This window comes from Nannobrachium achirus, assembly GCF_963921795.1.
Source record: "Nannobrachium achirus genome assembly, chromosome: 11".
In the NCBI taxonomy this organism is placed as follows: Eukaryota; Metazoa; Chordata; class Actinopteri; order Myctophiformes; family Myctophidae; genus Nannobrachium; species Nannobrachium achirus.
In genome coordinates, this window is record NC_137820.1 from 1,917,707 (window position 1) to 1,945,494 (window position 27,788).

The 27,788-nt window shown below is 44.5% G+C and overlaps 1 protein-coding gene across 1 annotated transcript in view; it reads left to right on the plus strand.

Moving 5' to 3' along the window:
* Positions 1-819: 819 nt before the first annotated feature.
* The window catches only part of LOC308293634 (anoctamin-5-like), a gene marked incomplete at both ends in the record, with an annotated part of 76,087 nt that continues 49,118 nt past the window's right edge, over positions 820-27,788 (plus strand). The window contains 6 exons of the mRNA XM_080736229.1: positions 820-832; positions 2,111-2,175; positions 4,348-4,554; positions 7,757-7,798; positions 24,928-25,035; positions 27,396-27,464. Coding sequence (XP_080592355.1) covers positions 820-832; positions 2,111-2,175; positions 4,348-4,554; positions 7,757-7,798; positions 24,928-25,035; positions 27,396-27,464 — 504 coding nt within the window. The remainder of the gene's footprint in view (positions 833-2,110; positions 2,176-4,347; positions 4,555-7,756; positions 7,799-24,927; positions 25,036-27,395; positions 27,465-27,788) is intronic.

Here is a 27,788-nt window from a genome sequence, read left to right on the forward strand (position 1 = left end):
AATTCAGCACTAAATAATGACAACATTTTTATATATGTTTTCAACATATGGGGTGCCAACTACACAGGGGTAACAGGGCATCATCTGGGAATACCCATATATGAACTTTTAATTTATGTTATCCTTTATTAATATATATCAGACAGTTACCCATATATGGAGATCCCTGTTACCCATGCATTCACAGATATGGCCTTAATAATGATGACATCAGGGATCTCCATATATGGGCATATAAAGAGATTCTGTTAGTGTGGTTCCCCTAACAGGACTTCATATGGGAATGCCCATATTCGGAGACCACACCGGCCACATACAATCTATTTTATGGACCCTGTCTGTAGAACCAGCCACACTGGTTTGACTGACTGACATGTTTAGTCTATAGGTTAGACTGACATGTTGGCATTCACGGATATGGGCTTAATATTGATGACTGATCCATGCTATATGGGACAGCTATATGGGACAGATCCATGTTGATGACATGAGTGTAGACATACTGTGTACCGATTTGCGTGATTTTGGGAAAAGAATTGTAGGAACAGTGTCCAAAAATGTGTTTTGCAAGAATCGGCCTCATGGTGGCGCTAGCAGAGGGCTATGTGAGAATTGAGGTGGGAATTAGGCATGGATTGAGGCAACGGTTGCGGAGATATGAGCAGGGCAAAAGTGTGACGTGTGACTGACAGACTGACTGACTGACGGACTGACAGCCGGTGGAGGTTTGGATAGTATAGGAGTGCAAGTAACTGCGACCTGTGGTCGCAACAAAGTTATTTTAATCAGTTCTAACCAAAACGGATAATCCCTTGCAACATGATGTACACGTGTAAGTATCCCCAGAACATGTGCTTTCAACAGTGCACGTATAATTTGATGTTGTGGTTACCATCATCACAGGTGTAAAGAAAAATGTGTGGGCTGAGGGAACATAGGGCCTATTAGGGGACTGCCCATAAGTCTGACATCTCTTTAGTCCTGCAGGGTTAGGTTTAGGCTTAGTTTTACTGACGTTAGGGTTATCATTCACCAGGTTAACATTAACCAGGTTAGCATTCACAAGTGTCATCAGGTTAGCATTCTTCAGGTTAACATTCACCAGGTAAGCATTCACCAGCATCGGCAGGTCAGCATTCACAAGGTTATCATTCACCAGCATTCAAAAGGTTAGCATTCACCAGTGTCGGCAGGTCAGCATTCACGGGTTAGCATTCACCAGTGTTGGCAGGTCAGCATTCACCAGGTTAGTATTCACCAGTTTAGCATTCAACAGCGTCGGCAGGTTAGCATTCACCACCATCGGACGAATGGGGCGTCAGAACAATGAGACGTCGGAAACAATGCCATGGGGGACTGAGATTTTTGGTCTGAGGGAACATAGGGCTGAGGGAACATAGGGTCCTATTTTGGGATGAGGGAACATGGGGCTGAGGGAACATAGGGCTGAGGGAACATAAGGCTGAGGGAACATAAGGCTGAGGGAACATAGGGCTGAGGGAGCTTGAGCATGGACCCCAATTTTTTTCTCACAAAACAATTTTTTCTCAAAAAAACTGTCGTTAAAGTGCGACCCGTGATAACGGCCAAAAATGCACCAAAACGCCACTAATTAGTCGAAATGGCTGTGGGTGGTGTCATATGAAGAACCATAATGTTAAAGCTCATGCAAAAAATGCTAATGTTAAAAAATTTAACGCTAATGCTAACACCAACCGCTACACAAGGTTGCACAGACTTAGCGAGCTGCAGGCACACTTAAAATTTCTTGGAAATTTTCTTTTCTAGTACACTTTCAAGTCAAGTCATTGAATGAAATAAAAATAAAAAAGTAACAAAGAACAAGTCAATAGTTTAATGAGTATAACAAAGGCAAGATACATTCTGAAAAAGTTTTAAACACAAAATATGTTTTTAACCAATCGCAGGTTTCAATTGGACTTGGATTAATTGTTGATGATGTTATTTATTATTTATTTATGTTATTAATTGTTGATGTTATTTATTATTTATTTATGTTATTAATTGTTGATGATGTTATTTATTATTTATTTATGTTATTAATTGTTGATGATGTTATTTGATGATATTCTTGTGATTTATCTTACAGATGAGACGGAGAGTAACGGACACACTAACCATCACTACCCATCATCCTCTGGGCCCTCAACACAGGTATGCATGCACACACACACACGCACGCACGCACGCACGCACGCACGCACGCACACACACACACACACACACACACACACACACACACACACACACACACACATCCACACATTATATATAATACGTAATTTAATTTGCCTATGATGACTTTAACACACAATGCTTTATTCCACTAGTGTATTGATTTTATACAGCTTATTGCACTCTAATAGTTTGCATATTATTGGTTCATTCAAATCAATGAGCCGTGCTACTGTTTGAGTCATGGGTAATCAATAAACATGTTTACATTTTATATATAATTTAAATACACATGTAGACGTTTAGCTATTACAGCAGGATACATGCAGTTTGTCACAGCAGTAACGCAGTATGAAACACAGGACAGATATTAGTATAGAAGGATGAGCTTCAAGAATGCATACAATAATAAGAGGCAGTAAAGTAGATAAACAGCCTACTGTAGTAACATAGAGGGATTAGGAATCATAAGTATACCAAAGACCAAAGAGACTTTTACTGTGGACTTTTTGAACAGCTATGGATTTGTTTTGATTTGGTCAGACTTTGTGATGTTTGCAGATCTACTCAGAGCGAGTCACTTCCTGATGCGATGCATACCTTGTACATCTGCTATTTTTGAACATTTTTTGAAACAATATCGAAAGTTTTAGAACTGAGAGCTGATTATTAGAAGGCAGAATCTGCCTCTGGTCTTACTGGGTAAAACACTCAAGGGTCAAAATCACACCCAGTGTGCAATGAGAGGTGCTATTATTTTTTGTATTAAGCGTCCCGAGAAGCTTGGCCAACGTGACCCTGGGTGTACAACACACTTTGAACAAAGCCAGATGTTGGAGCTCAGCTCTAAAGTCAAAGCCTTATTTCCATTCTGTCCTTGGTCATGGAATCTGTAGTGAAAGTGTACATGAATAATTTATCCTCTGTCTCCATCTACTGTATCTACCTAATGATGTGCTCTGATGGCTGCTTGTATGTACAGTAACTGTAAGCAGGGACGTGCAGAGAATGTTAGAGAGGCAGGGGCTGACATTTCTAAAAGGGATTTCTTTTGGTGAAAATATCGAAAATAGCAGACCTCCAAGCTCACTATTTTCATTGCTTGATGCCACACTAAACTAAGCATAATCAAGTGAATACTGGAGATGTGGCGTAACGGCATGGATTTCTACACAGAGAGGGCAGTTCTTTCAACATAAGATGCTGCTGTGAAGTTGACTGCATCTCCAGGGAGGAGGATGGTTGAGTGCTTCCTGTCCTGCTATCACTGCATCATAACAACTCATTATCTGATTGGATAAACGGTCAGTCAGTGGCCACTCCCACATCATAACAACTCATTATCTGATTGGATGAATGGTCAGTCAGAACCAGCAGCAGTAAACAGTAAACAGCTCGTCACAAACACAACAGAAACACCCAGGTCAGAGGTCGCACAGGGATAAAGAAGTAGCTCGAGCCACCCAGCGGCCACCGCAGACACAACCCGGAAATACGTTTTATTTCATTACAATAATAATGTATTTTACAGAGTGGGTGGGGTGCTGAGAGGTTTCCCACCACGGAGAATAGACTTTCAACAACACAAAACTACCTTTGATTTGGTGAGTAGTGAAGTAGTTTAGTTTATTTTGACTGAAGTTGAGCCGTCGTAGGAGCTGAGAAATCCTGCTCTAGTCATTTAGCCAGCAGTCTGTCAGAGCATCAGCGCAGCTGACACTCTGGACCAAACCTCACGTCACCAGGCTTTCTGGGGGAAAGCCTGGTCTTCGTTTACTAAATGGGTTGTTTGATCTGGTCTAGAGCGGATGGCATCCTACGTCATTCTGTATTCAAAACGGACTACACTTTGGCAGGAAACACCAAACCAGAAACAGTTTTAACCCAAAACAACAACTACTTGCGCATGGGCTAACCTCGCGTCACCAGGGTTAAAACTGATTCCGGTTTGGTGTTTCCTGCCAAAGTGTAGTCCGTTTTGACTACAACATGACGTAGGACGCCATCCACTCCCGACCGGATCAAAAGCCCCAAATTGGAAGCCAGCCCAGGCTACTCTGGACCAGAGCTAAGCTCAGAAGAAACACCTTCATCCTCCCCTCACTCTCCTCTCCTCTCTCTCCTCTTCCTCCCTCCACACCGTACCGCTAGTCCTGCTTATCCCCCGAAGGCCTTCTGTCAGAGTCCTGTGAGGGGAGGGGTTCTGGGCCCTGTGAGGGGAGGACCCCCGGAGGCTTTCTGTCAGAGTCCTGTGAGTCTCTGAGTGAGTGTCGTTCAGACTGTGACTCCAGCTCGCTCCACAGTGACTCTCCTGTACGAGAGCCTGAGAGCGCCGAGCGCATCGCCACCATGAGGGGGGTAAGACGCACACGCACGCTGTGTCTGTGTGTCACCCTGTGTGTGTGTGTGAGGGGGGTAAGACGCACACGCACGCCCTGTGTCTGTGTGTCACTGTGTGTCACTGTGTGTGTGTGTGTGTGCATGTTAGGGCATTAACCAAAACATAGACAAGTCGATTCAATCGACTTCATCCTGGCTGTCACATTGACGGGCTGAACAGACAGAGTGACTGCAGTCATAACAGCAGCCACCAACGTTATCCTGTTGTTGGATCCAACATTATATAGGAATTAGGATTGTTATTCAATGATGCTGGTTACAGTGGAATCTATGATATTAACACGTCAATGTGATGATACCGCCGACATCACCTCAACTTTTTACTGAGTCGAGTCCACTTGCAAAAATCACAAGTCGTTAATGCCCTAGTGCATGTGTGTGTGTGTGTGTGTGTGTGTGTGTGTGTGTGTGTGTGTGTGTGTGTGTGTGTGAGTCTCTAGCGCTGTCTAGAAGGCAGTGCACGTGAGGTGAAACTAGTCTGAAATGACAAACTGTGTCTCACCAAAACAGATGTTTGTGTAAGCTCAAGAGCGTGCACGTCCTAAGAATGTGCACATCATAGGAGCGTGCATGTCATAGGAGCGTGCACATCATAGGAGCGTGCATGTCATAGGAGCGTGCACATCATAGGAGCGTGCACGTCATAGGAGCGTGCACGTCATAGGAGCGTGCATGTCATAGGAGCGTGCACGTCATAGGAGCGTGCATGTCATAAGAGCGTGCACGTCATAGGAGCGTGCATGTCATAGGAGCGTGCACGTCGTCATAGGAGCGTGCATGTCATAGGAGCGTGCACATCATAGGAGCGTGCACGTCATAGGAGCGTGCACGTCATAGGAGCGTGCACATCATAGGAGCGTGCACGTCATAGGAGCGTGCACATCATAGGAGCGTGCACGTCATAGGAGCGTGCACGTCATAGGAGCGTGCAGTGCACGTCATAGGAGCGTGCACATCATAGGAGCGTGCATGTCATAGGAGCGTGCACATCATAGGAGCGTGCATGTCATAGGAGCGTGCACATCATAGGAGCGTGCACGTCATTGGAGCGTGCAGTGCACGTCATAGGAGCGTGCACGTCATAGCAGTGTGCGCATCAAAAAAAAAAGAAAAAAAAAACAGGAAGTGAAAGAAAACAGATCCCCCACTCGTTACTTGGCAACACAGTCAGCAAATCATGTTTTTTCTATGAGGTTCCTGCTCACGGGGAATTCCCGGGGATCACCGACTCCTGGTGCTCCAGAACGGATGCAAAAGTGGTGGCGCCCCCAGTGGAGGACCCCCTACACTGCAGCTCACATAAAATGCCGTAACTCCGGCTAGGAGCGACCGGGACAGCCGGGGCCGGTACCTATTCGTCCGCCTTGGCGGCGCGGAGACCCCACCCCTCATTTCTCACATGGCCCTCTTCTAGCGCCACCATGAGGCCGATTCTTGCAAAACACATTTTTTGACACTGCTCCTAAAATGTTTGCCCTAAAATCACGCAAATCGGTACACAGTATGTCTACACTGATCCCATCAACATGAATCTGTCCCATATAGCGCCACCTCCAGGCAGATTTTTAAAAAGACATTTTTGGACACTGCTCCTACAGATTTTGCCCTAAAATCACGAAAATCACTACACAGTATGTCTACACTCATGTCATCAACATGGATCAGGAAGATTTTGGAAAAACTAATTTTTGCCCTATTTGTGGAGATAAGTGACCTACAGTCGCTTATCTCCCGATTAGGGAGTCTTACTGGTTTTAATGATATTTAGTGGTAATATTTGTGACGGACTGATAACTCCCGAGGCGCCAGCCGAGGGAGTTATCAGTTCGAAGGGATGTTATATATGGACAACCCCCAAGGAGCCAGTATTTATCCCGCTTATTACCCGGCTACTAAATAAAATTCATAATTTTGACTCAAAACTAAAAACAAAACAAAGTATTTCCTTGTTTACAGACGGCTGGAAGTGTTCCACAAGTGTTGCGCTGGGCGTCCTCCCAGCGCGATACGGTCGCCTTGGAAAACAAGGAAGTGCTGATTAGATAGAATCCATTTTCTGATACTAGGTTGTCTATTTCTCGCTTAAAATAATTTTAAAAACATTCTTGAGATCAACGTTTAGTTCTAAATATCGCTGTGTGGTTGTTTACATGGCTGACATGTTGGATACGGCACTAAATTCATGCAGCGCACTGAGCGCAGGCTGCGCAGTTTGACTGCAGCAGGTGCTCTGAGTCTTTGATTAGGCAGCGGTCTGTTATAGAGCAGAGCGGTCTGCTATCCAGAAATAACAGACCTCTGATTTCAGCAACTGACCAATCAGAATCAAGCATTTTAACTAGAAGCAGTGCTCTTCCGAGCACAGGTCTCCACCAGGCCACACAAATCGGCCTGTTATAGCGCCACCATGAGGCTGTTTTAAAAAATGTGGGGCAGAGGTTCTGAATTAGCATCCAGGGAGTGTGTGTGCTCAGTTTGGCAGCGATCAGGCCAACGGCGCCGGAGATTAGCTGGTAACAACCAGGCCACACAAATCGGCCTGTTATAGCGCCACCATGAGGCTGATTTGAAAAATGTGGGGCAGAGGTTCTAGATTGGCATCCAGGGAGTGCGTGTGCTCAGTTTGGCAGCGATCGGGCCAACGGTGACTGAGATTAGCTGCTCACAAACTGCGAGGACGCACGCACGGACGCACGCACGCACGGACGCACGGACGGACGGACGGAGGGGAAAACATACTCTCCCTCAGCCTTCGGCTGGTGGAGACAACAAGCCGGGTAATAAGTGCGAATACATTATGACGTTCTGGGTCCATATCGTCCGCCAACTTAACACTTTCCCCTGCCGCCTAACGTCCATTGTATGGCGTTAGCAACAGAACAAACCGGTTGCAGCATGCGTCAGCGCCACCTAGCCTCATGGCATGCACACTACAGCGGTTCATTCACTGAGGCGTCTCTGTGTTGCTTTGCGATGGTTTTCAGTGTTCTGATCATGAATCTGATCATGTCTGAGATGTGATGTGTGTTTAGCTCTAAACACTGTGTGTGGTGTGGTGTTTTCCTTCATTGTTTGTGTGTTTTGTTGGTGATGGAACTGAAAGGTTTAATGAATGATTGATTTATGGTTGGTCAATCACTGACTCTCACTTCCTCCTCAGCTCGGCAGGAAGAGGTCCTTGTTCTTGATGTATCGATGCAGGGTACGAACGGGTAAAACTGGCATGGAGAACTGCTGTTGTGGTGGTAAAACTGGCATGGAGAACTGCTGGTGTGCTGTGGTGCTGGTACATGCTAGTAGCCTATAGGTTAATATATCTGCTAAATGCTGCCTGGCTGCCTGGATGTGTGTCTTCTGAACAGCATGGTGTTTGTAGATCTGATGTGGGTACAGGTGAACAGCATGGTGTTTGTAGATCAGTTGCCAGGGCATGTTGTGTAGATTCCAGGTCACAGTGCTTGTAGTGCAGTTTATGGGCTGCTAATATACTTTATGCTACTGTTTACACCGCAGCAATGGTGACAGCGCCCTCTTCAGGAAAACACTCTATACTACTATAGTTTACTGAGACACTACACTGTCTCTCTGTGTGTGTGTTTACGTTGATTACAGTACATCACTGTGGATTAAGAGCATATGCTAAATGCCTACATTGTAGATTGATGTGGGTACAGTAGGTAAACAGCATGGTCTTGCAGATCTGATATGGGAGCATGGTCTTGTAGATCTGATGACAGATGGTTTATGAGAAGAGGAAAACATTCCACCTGTTTTCTTCTCACCTGCAATGATGATCAGCATGACTGAACACACTCACGCACACATACGCGTACGCATGCACACGCACACGCGCACACGAACACGCACAAACACACACACACACACACACACACACACACACACACACACACACACACACACACACACACACACACACACACACACACACACACACACACACACACAGTACACAGTAATCATGTCCCTGCCCTCTTGTGATGATAGCTTTCCATGGTAACAGTGTTGACTCTCATGTGGTTCAGTCAGTAGTAGAATGATGAGGAGGAGAGATAATCACCACCACACGGTCCACACAGTTTCATCTATATGTGCCTGTGCATGGGGACCCCTGTGGGCCATGAGGGGACCCCTGTGTGCCTGTGCACGGGGACCCCTGGGGGCCTGTACATGGGGACCCCTGGGGGCAATGAGCCTATCAGAATACTAGTCAACTTTTCTACTTAGAAGCAAGTTCTGCCGAAGTCATTTTGGAATGTAACAAGCACTCTGATTAGCTTAGGACACGGTGCAATAAGGAATGTAACAAGCACTCTGATTAGCTTAGGACACGGTGCAATAAGGAATGTAACAAGCACTCTGATTGGCTTAGGACACGGTGCAATAAGGAATGTAACAAGCACTCTGATTGGCTTAGGACACGGTGCAATAAGGGCACAATGAAGTAGAGCAGAGTTAGGCACACATGCCAATTTGACCAAACATGTACTTTATGCAGTTATGCTATGAGGCTAAAGAAATGTATTCTGTCTCCAAAGCATTCAGTGATACAAGACACAAGTTTGAATCCAGGTCTTCTGCCACACATGCACCCCCCCCCCCCCCCATCTCACACTGTCACTCTCTGAGCTGACACACCTTCAAATAATGATCTTTAAAAAGAATCCTTTCCCTCAAACTAGCGGTCTTATATTTACCCCACAGAGCATGTTTCTGTCCACGTCCTCTACTTAGGATCTCCTTTACATGATAAATGTATAGCGGAGCGGTTAGGTTAGCTTAAGGAGGGGTGGGGCTCTGCTCCATGTAAAGGATCCCATATGGAGCTCCTGTAATTACTGTTAGATTAGAGACTCCACCACCAGAACATCTAGAGAACAAACTCACTGCTCCATGCTTACATCTCTGCTACTAGACTCACAACCAGAACATCCAGAGAACACACTCAGTAACAAGTAGGAGAAACACGTGGACACCATGGAGAGTAGCAGGGCAAGATCTCCACATTCAAAAGTAGAAGATGTAAAAGCTTCGAGCTTGTAGATCTGCTACTTCTGATGCTTTTGAATTTGAATGGTGAACAGTAAGTGATTGTTGTGATTCAATACAGGCAGGGAAGTCAAGCTGGTTCCCACGCTAGTGGAGGAAGTTATGCACCTTGACGTTCACCATGGGAGCCAAAACTCACACCAGAAGAGCCATGAAATACAGGACAGAGAATGGAACCTGCTGGACCAGATCAACACTATTTATGAGTGACTGAGACCTTTGTCATAGAATCTGTTCAGGAATATAAAATAACATAATATATCAGAGGTTTCTTTGAAGCGGTGAAAGCCGCTTCCAAGGAGTGGCTTTGTGTGTCCCCATGTCCATATATGGTAATTTCAGTCCAGAATGAACAGGTTTTATCTGTCCGTAAATGTGAGTCCCCCATGTCCATATATGGTAATTTCAGTCCAGAATGAACGGGATTTATCTGTCCGTAAATGTGTGTCCCATGTGTGTCCCCCATGTCCATATATGGTCATTTCAGTCCAGAATGAATAGGTTTTATCTGTCCCGTACGTGTGTGTGTAGTGATTAAAAATGTCCAATGAGACCATAGTTTGAGGATTGGTCAAGCTTCACATGACAATCCGGCCCTCGAGATAAAATCATTCATTCATTCAGAAATCTAAATTCTGTAGCTCTAGACAATTTTATACTCAGATTCACCCCTTCACTTCGAACCAAGGTTTGATTTTTTTTCTTCTAATCACTTGCTTTTCGATGTGCACAGTAGATAATTCAATAATAATAATAACAGTAAATAATAATAGTTTCTCAGAAGTATCGCAAGATTTGGTTCCCAGACAGGAAACGGTGGATAGTCTTACGATACTTGGCACGTTTAGAAACATACTTTATACTCTTTAGATACTGCTATCAAATGACACAGTGCACACATCGAAAATCAACACCTGACTGACTGACTGACTGACTGACTGGCTGGCTGACTGACTGACTGACTGACTGACTGACTGACTGACTGACTGACTGACTGACTGACTGACTGACTGACTGGCTAGCTGACTGACTGACTGACTGACTGACTGACTGACTGACTGACTGACTGGCTAGCTGACTGACTGACTGACTGACTGACTGACTGACTGACTGACTGACTGACTGGCTAGCTGACTGACTGACTGACTGACTGACTGACTGACTGACTGACTGACTGACTGACTGACTGACTGGCTGGCTGACTGGCTAGCTGACTGACTGACTGACTGACTGACTGACTGACTGGCTAGCTGACTGACTGACTGACTGACTGACTGACTGACTGACTGACTGACTGACTGACTGACTGACTAGCTGACTGACTGACTGACTGACTGACTGACTGACTGACTGACTGGCTAGCTGACTGACTGACTGACTGACTGACTGACTGACTGACTGACTGCCTGACTGACTGCCTGACTGACTGGCTGTAGAAGTCATTCAGGTTGTGGTGTTCTGCTTGTCTGTGCGTGTACTGTACGTACAGTATGTGTACAGTCAGCTGAAATTATTCTGTCATCTCAGAACACTATATGGCTGCTGCTTTATATGTATGTAGGGCAGGTTGGTTCTTTGGGTTTGTTTTTCAGGTTCTTCCCCCATGCATGCACATCTCTGGCTGTCTTTAGATTGTGACCTCATGGAAGGGTTTAAACATTGTTGTCATGAGTTGTTAGGCTTCTGGGGGGTTTGTGATGTCATGATTAATCTGTAGTATCACAGGAACAGATAGACCAACACCGCCAAATACAAAGCAACATTTCCCCCAAAAAGGGGATATCATTGGGTTTGTGTTTTTCTAACGGGACAGCAAGATGAAGAGAGTTTGGACAGGAGAGGAGACCAGACTCTCATTGAGATGAATCCCATAATAACTGAGAAATAGTTTGAAATTAAATTCACAAAAATATTAATTTATTCCTTACGGATGCCAAGAGTGCCAAAAGCACTCTTCTGAAACGTAAGTATGTATACATCTATGTGCCATGTAACAAACATATTTGGATGTATAAGAATTCCTATCAGGCATAGAAGTATATGTGAAAATATTCTTATTTCATATTGTATGAAACATTTTTCACATTAGAATGAAAGTGTTGGCAATGGCATTGAGACTCTTATGAGACTCTTGGTTTATCTTGACGAGAGTGTCTGGCTGAGGATGAAATAATGTCAACACCAGAGCAGAACAGAGTACATGTAGAAATGCTGTAGAAAGTATTATTGTTGAGAGGTTTGGTTTCTGGGTTTGTGTGTTGCTGGTGTGTCGTATCCACACTCAGCTTTCTTCTGCTCTTCTGTGTTTGTGGTTTTTTAATGTGTTTTTTTTATCATACTACTACAGCGTCACACAGAAGTCCCCGGTTGGACGTATAGGGCGTGGAAGGAACACGTTATTCCAACCAGGGGCTGGCCAGGGGGAGGCAGTATAGAGACCAGCACAAAGAATGGACCCTTTACGGGTCTGTAAGTGTCTGTAAGAGACGGGTCCATTTGGTTCCATTTGACACTGAGGATTTTACAGTGTAGATCGCGGTCCCCCATTTTATCTATCTATAAATGCGACAAATCTCTGTCTGTCTGTCTGTCTGTCTGTCTGTCTGTGTGTATGTAATCTGCGTATCTCGAGAACCGTTCGTCCCACCGGCTTCAGATTCGGCACGCACGTTCCCCGCCGCGGCGTGGAGTGCAGTGCCGGGCCTCGACCCGACCCGACGCACGTTTTTTTTTAACCGGCGCAAAACGTTCGGAATCTCCTTATGCGGAGCTGATTGTTGACATCAGGCTGTTCCGGAGGAAATCTGCGCAAACGCTGACTCATTGTGACATCACTTCATAAAAGGCTCTGACATCACGTACGCCACATGAGTCAACAAAAAATCTCTGTGAATGTGTATGTATGTATGTAGTCCGCGTATCTCGAGAACCGTTCTTCCCACCGGCACGCGCGTTCTCCAGATATGGGCATAAAATGAATGCCCGAATGCGGAGCTGATGTCTCCATATATGGGCATAAGGGGACAAAGGCAAACAGATGGTCAAAACGGGTCCTATGACAACAGGTATATTGGGGTTTGCATTAAAGGGTGGGGACAAAGGCAAACAGATGGTCAAAACGTGTCCTATGACAACAGGTATATTGGGGTTTGCATTAAAGGGTGGGGCATTCATGGGGTCCGCTCCAAAAAAGAAAATAAAAGAGACAAAGAAAAACATAAGACAAGCAACAAAGCGTGGGACTGGGAGGATGACTTGAATGATGCAGATTTAAGCAGGCTGTGTATTCTGCTTAAAGAAGAAACAAACAAAAAGCGACAGAGATCTCATATATGGGCATAAAATGGACGCAGATAAACAGATATCTCCATATACGGGCATAAAGGGACACAGACAGACAGATACAGAGATCTCCATATATGGGCATAAAATGGACGCAAATAGACAGATATCTCCATATATGGGCATATATGGGCATAAAATGGACCCAGAACTATATCTGCAGTGATCTCCATATATGGACATAAAATGGGCGCCGACAGACAGACAGATACAGATATCTCCATATATGGGCATAAATGGACACAGGCAAACAGATGGTCAAAACGGGTCCTATGACAACAGGTATAATGGGGTTTGCATTAAAGGGCGGGGCATTCATTCCCTATTTACATCGTTCCCGAGTTGGCCAGGTCGCCGACTAGACGCTGGGTTCGGGCGGCCCAGCTTCTAGTCTATCTATAAATGCGACAAATCTCTGTCTGTATGTCTGTCTGTGTGTATGTAATCCGTGTATCTCGAGAACCGTTCGTCCCACCGGCTTCAGATTCGGCACGCACGTTCCCCGCCATGGCGCGGAGTGCAGTGCCGGGCCTCGGCCCGACCCGGCGCGTGGTTTTCCCGAAGCGGCGTGAAACGTTCGGAATCTCCTTACGCAGAGCTGATTGTTGACATCAGGCTGTTCCGGAGGAAATCGGCGCAATCGCTGACTCATTGTGACATCACTTCATAAAAGGCTCTGACATCACGTACACCACATGAGTCAACAAAAAATCTCTGTGAAAAGGAAATCGGCGCAATCGCTGACTCATTGTGACATCACGTACGCCACATTAGTCAACAAAAAATCTCTGTGAATGTGTATGTATGTATGTAGTCCGCGTATCTCGAGAACCGTTCTTCCCACCGGCACGCGCGTTCTCCAGATATGGGCATAAAATGAATGCCCGAATGCGGAGCTGATGTCTGACATCAGAGTTTTCCGCAACCGGTACTGTGTGTGCAGAGATCTCCATATATGGGCATAAGGGGACAAAGGCAAACAGATGGTCAAAACGTGTCCTATGACAACAGGTATATTGGGGTTTGCATTAAAGGGTGGGGAATTCATGGGGTCCGCTCCAAAAAATAAAATAAAAGAGACAAAGACAAACATAAGACAAGCAACAAAGCGTGGGACTGGGAGGATGACTTGAATGATGCAGATTTAAGCAGGCTGTGTATTCTGCTTAAAGAAGAAACAAACAAAAAGCGACAGAGATCTCATATATGGGCATAAAATGGACGCAGATAAACAGATATCTCCATATACGGGCATAAAGGGACACAGACAGACAGATACAGAGATCTCCATATATGGGCATAAAATGGACGCAAATAGACAGATATCTCCATATATAGGCATATATGGGCATAAAATGGACCCAGAACTATATCTGCAGTGATCTCCATATATGGGCATAAATGGACACAGGCAAACAGATGGTCAAAACGGGTCCTATGACAACAGGTATAATGGGGTTTGCATTAAAGGGCCGGGGCATTCATTCCCTATTTACATCGTTCCCGAGTTGGCCAGGTCACCGACTAGACGCTGCCCAGCTTCTAGTTATCTAAACTGGGGGTTTGTGGCCTTAATAAATGCATGAAGACTCACCTCTTCAGACTCCACCTAAGCCCATAGCACTTACTGTAGCACTCACCTACCCTCAAGGACCATACATGAAAACTAGATAGCATTCTTAGGTTTTATATAATGCTTTTTACTGATTAGGTGCTTGGTCCACCTGATATTTCTATGCATTTGATGTATTCATGTTGATCATACTGATGTATTAACTTGAGCTTATTGTGCGTCACTCTGGATTAAGAGCGTCTGTTAAATGCCTAAACTGTAAAGTGTAAACTAAAACTAGCAGTGAAAGGTTAAATCAGTGCTAGTGTAAAAGGTGAACAGCTGAAATGCTCCAGTCATAAATCACTTATAAAATGTTTCAGAGCTTGGGGGCTTCTGTCCTGTCCTCCCACTGAGATAAGGAGCATTCTCTGCATTGTGACCCCCCCCCCCCCCTTCACCCCCCCTTCACCCCCCCAGGCTGGTACTCAGCCTGCTCTGATTACAGCTCACCCATTGGCTGAGAGGACCGATGATGCTCTTAATGATGTCATATCCAGGAGGAGACTCCTTCACATCTCTCTCTCTCTCACACACACACACACACACACACACACACACACACACACACACACACACACACACACACACACACACACACACACACACACACACACACACACACACACACACACACACACACACACACACACACACACACACACACACACACACACACTCATTCATCTGGTTGTTCCAAAGCGAGTGAGGGCTTGTCCTGTGAAAGAGGAGGAGACCCGGGGAGAGAGAGAGTGTGTGTGAGACAGAGAGAGAGAGAGTGAGTGAGAGAGAGTAGGATAATAACCATTTCCCTGGGAGAGAGAGACAGAGACAGAGGCAGAGAGAAAGTGTGTGTGAGAGAGAGAGAGGCAGGCAGGCGGTCAGCCTTTCTTAATTCTGCTGATGCATTCAGGGAGCCGCTGGTACCATCATGGACGAGGAGGTAAAGTTATCTCCATTTACCCTCTTCATCCTTAATGTTGTACTGACTGACAGACAGACAGACAGACAGACAGACAGACAGGCAGACAGACAGGCAGGCAGGCAGGCAGGCAGACAGACAGACAGGCAGGCAGACAGACAGACAGACAGACAGACAGGCAGGCAGGCAGGCAGACAGACAGACAGACAGACAGGCAGGCAGGCAGGCAGGCAGGCAGGCAGACAGGCAGGCAGGCAGACAGGCAGGCAGGCAGGCAGGCAGGCAGGCAGGCAGGCAGGCAGGCAGGCAGGCAGGCAGGCAGGCAGACAGACAGACAGACAGACAGACAGACAGGCTACAGTGTGTGTTGTCCTCTGACTGTTTAGCTAGTGAATCATGCAGTATTTATAGTTGTGTGAAACAGCTGTAGCAGCAGACTGAATATGTTCCATGTTGGCGAGGTTAGTTTTATTATTTGTGCAGCAACATTTCAACAACGCAGCAATGCAATGTTCTTTACACAGAAAGACAAGCAGAGAAAGGACAATTACACAATGACATTAGGATGAGATGAAACACAATAAGTAAAAAGTAACAAAATACAGTTACAGTGCAGAAGAGAAATGACTGGATCAAAGGCATGCAGCTGCAAACAGGAAGGTATTTAGTTGTGTTTCTTTTTAAATACATGTTGCAGATATCAGAGTCAGAATCACCTTTATGGTCACACAGGTTCACAGGTTGCAAAACAGTGGCTGAGAGACTAGTTTTACTGCAACAAGGTCTAGTAGTGTTTTGGTTATTTCCATAGAAAGAAAAGGAAGGAGAAGAAGAGGGGGGAGAGGGGCAGGGCCAGGGGAAGAGAGATGAATCACAGAAAACAATATTTACACATCATAGATAGATAGATAGTACCTGAGATAAGATATAACGGTGTGAGACAATAGAAGCAGATGTATTCTGTACGTATGATGTGGTTGTTAGTTAATAAGGTGAGAAAAACACAACATGTGGAGAATAACTAAATGCTGTTTCCCAATAGGATCAGAAAGCTTTCCTATAAATATTGTCTTTCACATCAGGATGTAATAATGATCATCAGTCTCAGAGTGATAACCCATCTACAGTACATCTACAGTACATCTACAGTACATCTACAGCAGGTCACCCCTGAACTACACGGTTACTTTACAGCAGGGGTTCCCAAACCTTTTAGTCTCAGGTCACCCCATGAATATTGTTTTAATCCGAGGCACCCCTACATTATAATTTTCACTCCCAGCACCTTATATTTATAGCATATCGTCGTTGCCGGGTGGAAACCTTGTATGTCCAAAACCTATCGTTTTGTACTTATCATCTATAAAATGTACTAAACTAGTGAAAACAGCAGATCTACAAGCACGCAACCCCTCGCATCGCAAGGCGTTGTGTGCTTGTAGATTGGCCGTTTTCACCAGTTTTGTGCGACAGTCTTGTATGATGAAGCAGGGCTTTGCTTTACCAAAAGACGTACACATTTGAAACTTGGAGATACGAGGTTTCTGCCCGACAGTGACGATATTTTAGTGATTATGTTGCGAGGAAAACGTTGAGATAACAGCCGTTTTGGTTAGAACTGACTGAAAATAACTTTGTACCTCAAGTTTAAAATGATACTACATACTTTTTCAAATGTCCAAATAAATTCCAAATATTATCAAATTATCTCGCGTAAACCCTGGACTGCCGTCACGGCACCCCAGGGTGCCCCGTCACCCACTTTGAAAACCCCTGATCTACAGTACATCTACAGTACATCTACAGTATCTCCCAGACTCTCCAGTCACAGTTTGAATGAATGTAGAATCATGTGCAGGAGTATACATGAGTGGGTGGACTTAATTTAACTGACTAAACTTCTAATAATATATATAAAAGTTTTAAAATAAAAAAACTCTCTCACACTCATACCTGTACCAATGCCTTAGCTTGCCCTCCCCTGCCCTAAACCATGCATAGTATTTTAAACCATTCGATGCGTTTATAAAGCAACAGTAGTATTTTGTAATCACTTGTATTGACACCCATGCAGTCAGTGTAAGGATTGTAATAAGTGCAGTGATATAAACATGCTCTACTTTCTTGGTATATCAGTAAGGAGCAGCCTTACAGTGTTTGATCCCTGAGGGGGAACATGTGCTCTGAGCAGGGCGGGGCCAGGGGGCGGGGCCAGGGGGTGGGGCCAGGGGGCGTGGTTGGGGGGAGGGGGGGGGGTGGGTGGAGGGGTTCGGTGCTGCCAGTTTTCTCCGCAAAAACCACCAGAATCTTTGAGGTTTTAAAAATAACTTCAACTTAGTTTTATCTCAGTCTCTCTCTGAGCCGGTCTGTGTGCGTGCAACCGTGCACGTGTGTCAAAATATTCAGTGATTTTTGTATGTGAAAAACACTCTTTTTTGGGGGGGGCAGAGAATGAGTCAGGTCCAATGAAATAAGGAGTTGCATTGCATTAAGGGTTAAGAATAAATGTGTGTTAAAGGACAACTTTAGTTTTTTACAACAAGGGTTCATATTTTAGATTGTAATTAAAGAATTTAAAAGATGAGTGTCAAAATTATTTAATTTACTTCTTTCTGTTGTTTTAGAGATTCTTATTTCAGTGGTTGGGCCATGCGTACAAGTGGCTAAATATGTCATTTTCCACACAATAAGCCCATTCCCAAGATACAACGCAACCTTTCATGGTTGGATGTGACTTATGGGGGCTAGAAGTGTTACTGTAAATAGCAATAAAGAAACTTCTGGCTTATTATGTCTAAAAAGACATATTTAGCCACTTGTACACATGCCCCCATGCGTACGCATGCCCCACATTTTAGCACGGTAAACGCGATAAAACAATAGAACGCAAATTAAAACATTTTAACACTCACTTTTTCTTTTCTCTAATTACAATCTAAAATATGAACCCTTGTTGTAAAAAAACAAAGTTGTCCTTTAAATACAGAGTATAACCACTTCCCTGGTGCTGGGCGGGGGGGCACCCCAGTGCCCAATCCAGGGGTCTTCTATGTTTTCATGCCAAGGACCCTTTGGCAGAGATGAAGCAGGGACCCCTTAGCTGAGAGAGATGAAGCAGGGACCCCTTAGAGAGAGAGAGATGAAGCAGGGACCCCTTAGAGAGAGAGAGATGAAGCAGGGACCCCTTAGCTGACAGAGAGATGAAGCAGGGACCCGTTAGCTGAGAGAGAGATGAAGCAGGGACCCCTTAGCTGAGAGAGAGATGAAGCAGGGACCCCTTAGAGAGAGAGAGATGAAGCAGGGACCCCTTAGCGAGAGAGAGATGAAGCAGGGACCCCTTAGAGAGAGAGAGATGAAGCAGGGACCCCTTAGAGAGAGAGAGATGAAGCAGGGACCCCTTAGAGAGAGAGAGATGAAGCAGGGACCCCTTAGAGAGAGAGAGATGAAGCAGGGACCCCTTAGAGAGAGAGATGAAGCAGGGACCCCTTAGCTGAGAGAGAGATGAAGCAGGGACCCCTTAGCTGACAGAGAGAGTTGTGTTAGATTCATGTTAACGTGTATTTTTAGACATCTAACTTGAACTGTCACAACTTAGTAAACTTGACTTTGCCTGCTCTTTTTACACTACACCAAACCACTTTGCCCAGAATTGCACTGCGAGACGTTGTGAGCTTGTAGATCTGATATCTTTAGACTAAAGTTCTCCTCAGAATGGGGATGCAGGGTTCAAGGGTCAAGGGTTCACACTAAGATTTGGTGGCCCCACTGTACCTGTAGTCACTCTGGGGACCCCTAGAGGTCCCACTGTACCTGTAGTCACTCTGGGGACCCCTAGAGGTCCCACTGTACCTGTAGTCACTCTGGGGACCCCTAGAGGTCCCACTGTACCTGTAGTCACTCTGAGGACCCCCTAGAGGTCCCACTGTACCTGTAGTCACTCTGAGGACCCCTAGAGGTCGCGGACCCCCTGTTGAAGACCCCTGGTTGTCTCCACCAGCCGAAGGCATGGGGGAGAGTATGTTTTCCCCTCCGTCCGTCCGTGTGTCCGTGTGTCCTCGCAGTTTGTGTGCAGCTAATCTCAGTCGCCGTTGGCCCGGTCGCTGCCAAAGTGAGCACACACATTCCCTGGATGCCAATCTAGAACCTCTGCCCTAAATTTTTCAAATGGGCCTTTTCTAGCGCCACCTAGTGGCCGATGTTCGCAAAACACATTTATGTGCACTACTCTTACAGATTTTGTCCAAAAATCCTAGCCTGCTTCCAGACCAGAGACCCCGCCCACTCTCAGAGTGGACTCTTTCTCTGGTCTGGAGCTTAGTACATGAATCGGTTTTTATTTTCGGCTGTCCAATGAGCGCGCGGGGTGGGGGTGGGGGTGGGGTGGGTCTAACGAATATCCAATCCGCGCAGCAGTTGAAACGATTCAAACGAAGTTCACACACACACAGGCAGGCAGAGGAAGGCACACACACACACACACGCACAAGCGCACTGATTTCATAAAGCTGTTTAATGTTGATTACAAGTTTCTGGTCGCAGTTCTGTGTGGAAGCAGTCACTGGCACAGACAGAGACACACACACAATCACACACACACTCCCCGACGGTGCGTCGCGTCCACCGTGCGTCTCGATCACCGTGCGTCGCGATCACGCGCGTGCACGCTCGCAAAAAAGTCCCCCGTAAATCGCTCAGAATGGAGCACAGTTTCAGACTAAAGCGTGAGCTGAGTCTGAAATCAGGCTACAAAAATCCTACAAATCGGTAGGCAGTATCTCGACAGTCATGTGATCAACACGGATCTGTCCAATTTTGCATATTCCATCCTGATTGGCTAAGATTGGCTTCCAAAGTTTGTAGGATTGAGCCATTTTGAACGAAATGCCTCAAATCCCAAACGCAAAGTGCAATTATCATGAAATCGCGCACACACGTTCCCACTAGGCCGAGGAAGAAATACCACTTACATTTTTTTAAATCAGCCTCATGGTGGCGCTATAACAGCCCGATTTGTGGTTTTTCCTATAACTCCACCGATCAGTTTCAAACTTTGTAAGCGCACTCCCTAGAGGCTAAGGATAAACCTTTGCCCTGCATTTTTCACATCAGCCTTTTATAGCGCCACCTTTGGGCCGACTTATGTAAAACACATTTTTGGATATTACTCCTTGAGAATTTATCCAAAAATCACGCAAATCGGTACACAGTATCTTTATAGTCATGTGATCAAGTCCGATCCATCTGATATTTCATATTCCATCCTGATTAGTTAATATATTGGCTTCCAAAGTTTCCAGGATTGCTCAGTTTTTGAACAAAATGCCTCAAATCATCAACACAGTTTGCGATTACCGTGAAATTTGCCACACATATTCCCACTAGGTCAAGGAACAAATGCTACCTTTTTCACATTGGCCTGTTATAGCGCCACCAGCAGGTAGACTTTAGCAAAACACATTTTTGGAACACAATGCTTCAAATCATGCATGCAGCGTCCGATTGCCATGAAAGATCTAAGGTGAAGAACATATGCCACCCTTTTTACATTGGCCTATTATACAGTAGCACCACCAGGACGCCTGGCCTGGTGGAGACCTGTGCTCGGAAGAGCACTGCTTCTAGTTGAATCTATTTTCCTGTTGATGTGTTTTTATTTGATTTATTAGGCATCAATCAGTGTATTTTAGTCCTGGTTGAGAATTCTCCATGCAAGGTCAAACCAGTCCAGTCAGTCTGACTGTGAACCTTTCAACGAATACTGGTCATTTGTAAACACCTGTCAATCAATGATTCATCTCACTGATAGTTATACTCCGTATTTAACACAGATTTATTCTCAACCCTTAATGCACTGCAGTTCATTATTTCATTGGACCTGACTCATTCTCTGCCCCCCAAAAAAGAGTGTTTTTCACATGCTTTTCAAAAATCACTGAATATTCTCCGTCACGTGGATCTACCGTTGTGCCCTCAAGACATTTCCAACACCAAAGGCTAAGGACTGGCCTTGCCATAAAAACATAACATTCCAGGACTGGCCAGACTGCATGGATGTGAGATTATAGGGTCATATTTTTATCCATGCCTTACACTTTACCCTAAACTCTTTGCCACTTTTTTACTATTTTGGAAAACATTTTTAAATATTTCAAATAGCTGGTAAATGGTAAATTGATAATTTTTATAGTGCCTTTATCCAATGTGCTTTACATAGATTGTGCATTACATTCACCCATTCACACACATATTCATACAGCGATGTCAGAGGAAACCATGCTTGGCACCAACCTGCTCATCAGGAGCAGTTAGGGGTTCAGAGTCTTGCTCAAGGACTCTTCCACAATAACTCTGGGGGAGCCCGGGATCAAACCGGGAACCCTCTGTGTTCAAACGACGGCAACTGTACCCCTGAGCCACTGCCCCTACAACATATCCATGGCTGCTGCTGCTACAGCAGCTGTTAAATACAGGCTTCTCTCAGTGCAACATGAAAGCACAGTGAATGCTGCTGCTGCTGCTGCTGCTGCTTCTATACTGGGAATGTGATCTGTGATGATGGGATCTGCAGTGTTTACATTTCACTCATCTGTGATCCGACACAGCAATAAGTCCTCACTTCATTTCAGCCTGCTGTCCCTATTTTAGAAGGGGTAATTGTAGGCAAAACCTTTCAGAATGTCTCCATGCAACAAGTCAGGAGAATACAGTACAGTACAGTACAGTACAGTACAGTACAGTACAGTAGAGTACAGTATGGAGACACACAAACCCAGGACAGAGAGACAGGCAGCTGGGAGCTTCAATGCAAGGGATTACAGGATGCAAATAACAAGCAAATGTACATTATAGGACACATCTACTGTATACACATATACATTATAGGACAAATCTACTGTATACAGATATACATATAGGACAGATCTACTGTATACACATATACATTATAGAACACATCTACTGTATACACATATACATTATAGAACACATCTACTGTATACACATATACATTATAGAACACATCTACTGTATAGAAATATACATTATAGAACAATCTACTGTACTGTAGACAAGGAGTCAATACGTTCAACCTCTGGCAACGTGTTCTACAAACTGGAAACAAACGCAAATCCAGTGGCGTTCATTCAGCAAAAGCTATAAGGTATGGCAACATGATTGGTTTCATAACATGACTGGTTTCATAACATGACTGGTTTCATGACATCAGTCATGTTGCTAAACATTAGATCAGTTTCAGATCAATGTTTTCAGGCCAAGGACCCCTTAATTGAGAGAGAGATGAAGCAGGGACCCCCACAACCTGTTCATAGATTCCATATAGTTTCATTGTTTGACAACACAATCGTTTGACAACACAATCATCAGTGTATTTTGGATTCATGTCAATTTGTGTTTTCAGATACCGGTATTTAACCACTTGAACCGTCAATACTTAATAAACTTGACCTTTCACTCTGTACTTAGTCTGCTCTTTTCCCCCTCTACACAAAACCTCTTTGCCGAAAATAGCTGATCTACAAGCTCACAACGCATCGCGCAGCGAGGCGTTCAAATTCAAAAACAGCAAAAGTAGCAGATCTACAAGCTCAAAACGTGTCGCTTCGTGCCACGCTTTGAGCTTAAGGATCTGCTGCTTTTGACGCTGTAGTATGGTCAAGTTGGTTGTTAATTTATGGGGGGAAAAAGCCTGAATATTGAGCTAACATTAAGGATCTTCTACAAACTGTGAGGAACACAAACCACTGGGGAATATAAATACACACAACATAACAGGACACAGCTGAACACCATGGGCAATCAACACACAGTGATTCTGATTGGCTGATTGAGACTAACAGGTGAAACAACTCACCAATCACAAGGATGGTCTAGACAAGGCAGGAAACACCTGCTATGAGGCCAACAAAACAGGAAACACTAGAACGTTGCTTCAAAATAAAAGGAACACAACTTGTGAAGTAAAATCTACCCAGAACCAGAAAAACACACAGAATGTCACTACAAAATAAAAGCACACAACACACAAGAAGGACACAGATATATCATGAATGATAAACAACAATAGCCGATCTACAAGCTCACAACAAGGTGTCATCATGATGCGACGAGCGTTTGTTTATGTGAAGCTCGGTGGAAGCGTAAGAATAGTTCTTTTAACACTCTCAGTTAAATGATCAATCAGTTTGTTGTTGTCCTGTTGTTAGCTTGTAGGCTAGCAGCTTGGAGCTTCAGTGGTTTGAAGCAGAGAATGGGAACAGAACCTGTGTTGTGGTCATATTTATCATTTTATCTGATCCACATAATCTGTAGGATCATAGTTTACCTGCTATCCTGTTGTCTCAATGCAGACTACAGATTAGTATTGTGATCGTTTTGATAGTCTGATGCTTGGTTCTTGGCTTACCTGTCTTAATGTCTTAATGCAAATGTCTGATAATTCGCTTCCCTAATTCAAATAAGTTTATGGAAACATGGCTATTGTTTAGTAGTGATGTCAGTTGGTCATTGTTACCATGGTGGCAACACTGTTTAGTATCAGTGATGTCAGAATGCAGACAGACAGTCAGACTTCAGTAAAAAGAAAAAAATAATAATAACAATAATTAGATGTGTTTATTTCTCTATTCTAACTCTTAGTTCCATAGCGTTAGAAGGACCAGAGCTAGTGTTTACCTTGGATGAAGAACATGTGATAAATAAAATGCCTACATTGTTACTGTAATCCTGACCTTGGATGAGGATCCAGTGTGTGAACGTTGGTGCATGTAGCAGTGTGCACTGCAGTGGCGTCAGTTCAGCAAAAGCTAAGGTATGGCAACACAACCAGTCATGTTGCCATACCTTAACAACAGGCATGATGAATTTATTTTAAGAAGTACATTTTATTTGTTCCCCCCCTTTAGCCAAGGTATGCGGCCGTACCTTGCCATACCCAATTGACTCCTCTGGTATTGTGTATGCATGTGTTCAGTTCTCAGCAGCATGGTGTTTGCAGTGGAAATACATGAACATTACTGAGTCCTGTTTTTACTGAAACAGGATTTACTATAGAACCGGCAGAATGTTTTTGCAGTTTGTAGGCTATCTGTGTGTGTGTGTGTGTGTGTGTGTGTGTGTGTGTGTGTGTGTGTGTGTGTGTGTGTGTGTGTGTGTGTGTGTGTGTGTGTGTGTGCGCGTGTGTGTGAGTAAAGGTTTCTCAGGATTCTTCATAAGTAAAGTTAATAAGTATAGTAGGCTAACGTATATGGATAGATAGATACCTTTATTATCCCAAGGGGGAAATTCAAACCTCTGTCTGCCCTAACAGGTCGATAAGACTCAGTATTCTTCATAAGTACATTAATATAAAGCTCTCTGTCTCCCCCTACAGGTTGATAAGCACCAACAGAGTAAAGACTCGGTATTCTTCCGTGACGGAGTTCGCAGGATCGACTTCGTCCTCTCCTACGACGATGACAAAGGCGACGGCAAGAAGCAGGTAAAGAAAAACATCAAACACCTCTTAGATGTAGTGGTTCTCAAGGTGGGGTCCGGGGACCCCCAGGGGTCCCTGAGGGGATTCCAGGGGGTCCTCAGCATAAATATTCGAAAATAGCCCTTCTACAAGCTCTCAACACCCCTTCACATGGGGGTCATTCAGTGTATTTGTTTTTCTTTTATACATTTTTTTTTTTATCCCACAATTTTGTAACCCATTTTTCAGCTCTGCTCTCCCTCTGCCAACCTGGGGAGAGCCCTGAACTGAGCTCATGCTTCCTTCAGTGCATGAGGAGTGAGCAGGCCGCTCCTTATAGATAGATAGATACCTTTATTATCCCAAGGGGGAAAATTTGTTGCCAAATTTTTTGTTATCACCTGACAGGGGGGGGGGGGGGGGGGGGGGGGGTCCTCAGTTGGACGTATACGCTTGGAATGAACAGGTTATTCCAGCGAGTTCCTTTCCCCTCCATCAGGCGCCCCGGCTGACCAGGGGGAGGCATTACTGAGACCAGGATTACTGCATGTGAGGGTACCTACCCTAGGGGACACGGGGAGAACATGCAAACTCCACACTGTGGCCTGTTGAGAAGGTTTCAAACTGAATTACATCTGAGAGGGTATTTAAAATGTACCCACCGTAAGTGTCCATGTGGGTAGATCTGTAGATCTGTGGTTAGATCTGTAGACTCTCAGAGACACACATTAATGAACTGAGGGTTTCCCTGTGAGAGATACAGTTTATAACGTATTAATTTATAACCACAGTTTCCTCTTGATGAGCTGGACTTGATTTAACCTCTGAAACCTGATTTACACCTGGTTGTAATATGTTGTAATGCAGCATTAGAAATATGCATGCATTTCTATTGCTGTATGGACTAGGCCAGGGGTCTTCAACAGGGGGTCCGGTTCCCCCAGGGGGTCCTCAGAGTCACTACAAGGGGTCCTCCAAAACTGAGTGATAGAACCTTTTTTCCCCTTTTTCTATATCAAACACTTGAACTCTAGTGTCCATATTCGGAGAACTTTAGCCAAAAATAGCAGATCTACAAGCTCACAACGCCTCGCGCTGTGAGCTTGTAGATCGGCTATTTTCGGTAAAGAGCTTTAGTGTAGAGGGGAAAAAGTACACAGTGAAAGGTCAAGTTTATTAAGTATTGACGGTTCAAGTGGTTAAATATCTGAAAACACAAATTGACATGAATCCAAAATACACTGATGATTGTGCTGTCAAACAATGAAACTATATGGAATCTATGAACAGGTTGTGGGGGGTCCCTGCATCATCTCACTCTCAACTAAGGGGTCCCTGCATCATCTCACTCTCAACTAAGGGGTCCCTGCATCATCTCACTCTCAACTAAGGGGTCCCTGCATCATCTCACTCTCAACTAAGGGGTCCTTGGGCTGAAAACATGAAGACCCCTGGACTAGGCTATTTAATAACTATATCCAAAACGCCTCTGAAAAAGAAGCACTTTCTATGGACATGAACCTTTATTCATTACAATAAGTCCAGGATTGTAGAGAATGACATCATAAGCTGAACAGCAGTGTCATTCTCAGACAAGCTGTTATTGTCAATAAAGCTTTGAAGGAATGTTGTGAGGTCAGTCTGACTCTCACATGACCTCCTGTTATTATTATTATTATGAATACTTCACTAGTGTTGGGAAATATTCATGATTAGAGCAAATCAAAGTAAATTGTTTGTGCGAGTGTGCTTGCATGTATGTGTGGGGGCGTGGGGGCGTGTGCATGTGTGCGTGCGTGCGTGCGTGCGTGCGTGTGTGTGTGTGTGTGTTAGTGGACAGTCCATTCTCACCTTGGTGCGTGTTTACTGACATGCACGCGTGCAACCACACACACACACACACACACACACACACACACACACACACACACACACACACACACACACACAGTGAGTCAACACTGTCACGGTCCTGCTATGTTTCCACCAATCACAGCAGGATGTCCACTTCCTGTGTGTCATACATGTGTTCTATGATGGACAGGGTATGTGCTGACTCAACGTCTCTGGATTATTTAGTTTATTTTTATTTTTATTGTATAATAATGTATTTAATGGTTTCAGGAGAGGAGGAGAGCTTATGTGAGAATTGATTGGGTGGAGGTTGTGGTTTGGCAGCCAGGGAGTGTGTGTGCGAAATTTGGCATGGATCGGGGCAACGGTTGCGGAGATATGAGAAGGGCAAAAGTGTGACGTGTGACGTGTGACTGACAAACAGACAGACTGACTGACAGCTGGTGGAGGTTTTGATAGTAACTGCGACCTGACGGTCGCAATAATATATTTAATGTATTTAATGTATTTAATGTATTTAATGGTTTCAGGAGAGAAGAAGAGCTTATGAAGACAACCTGAGGACGTATGGACTGGAACTGGAGCACGAGGACAAATCAGTAAGTATGATTATGATGACTATAAATGGTTATGTTATTATGACACCGGACATATTGAGCAGAGACTCAACTTTCCCCTTTCTGAGGAATTTGGTGTCGGAGACATAAAAATTACTTAGTAGTTCAGGGTTAGTCAACTGTGGGCGGGGGGGGGGGGGGGGTCGATGTCATACTCAAATCCTCAGAATCTTCAGTATGAATGAAGGAATGAACGAACGAACTAACGAACAAATTAACTTTATTGTCATTGTTGCATAAAAAAAACATGTTTAAGAACCAAATTGGAGCAAACACCTAAAGTGTGTTAGACAAAACAATACGTTA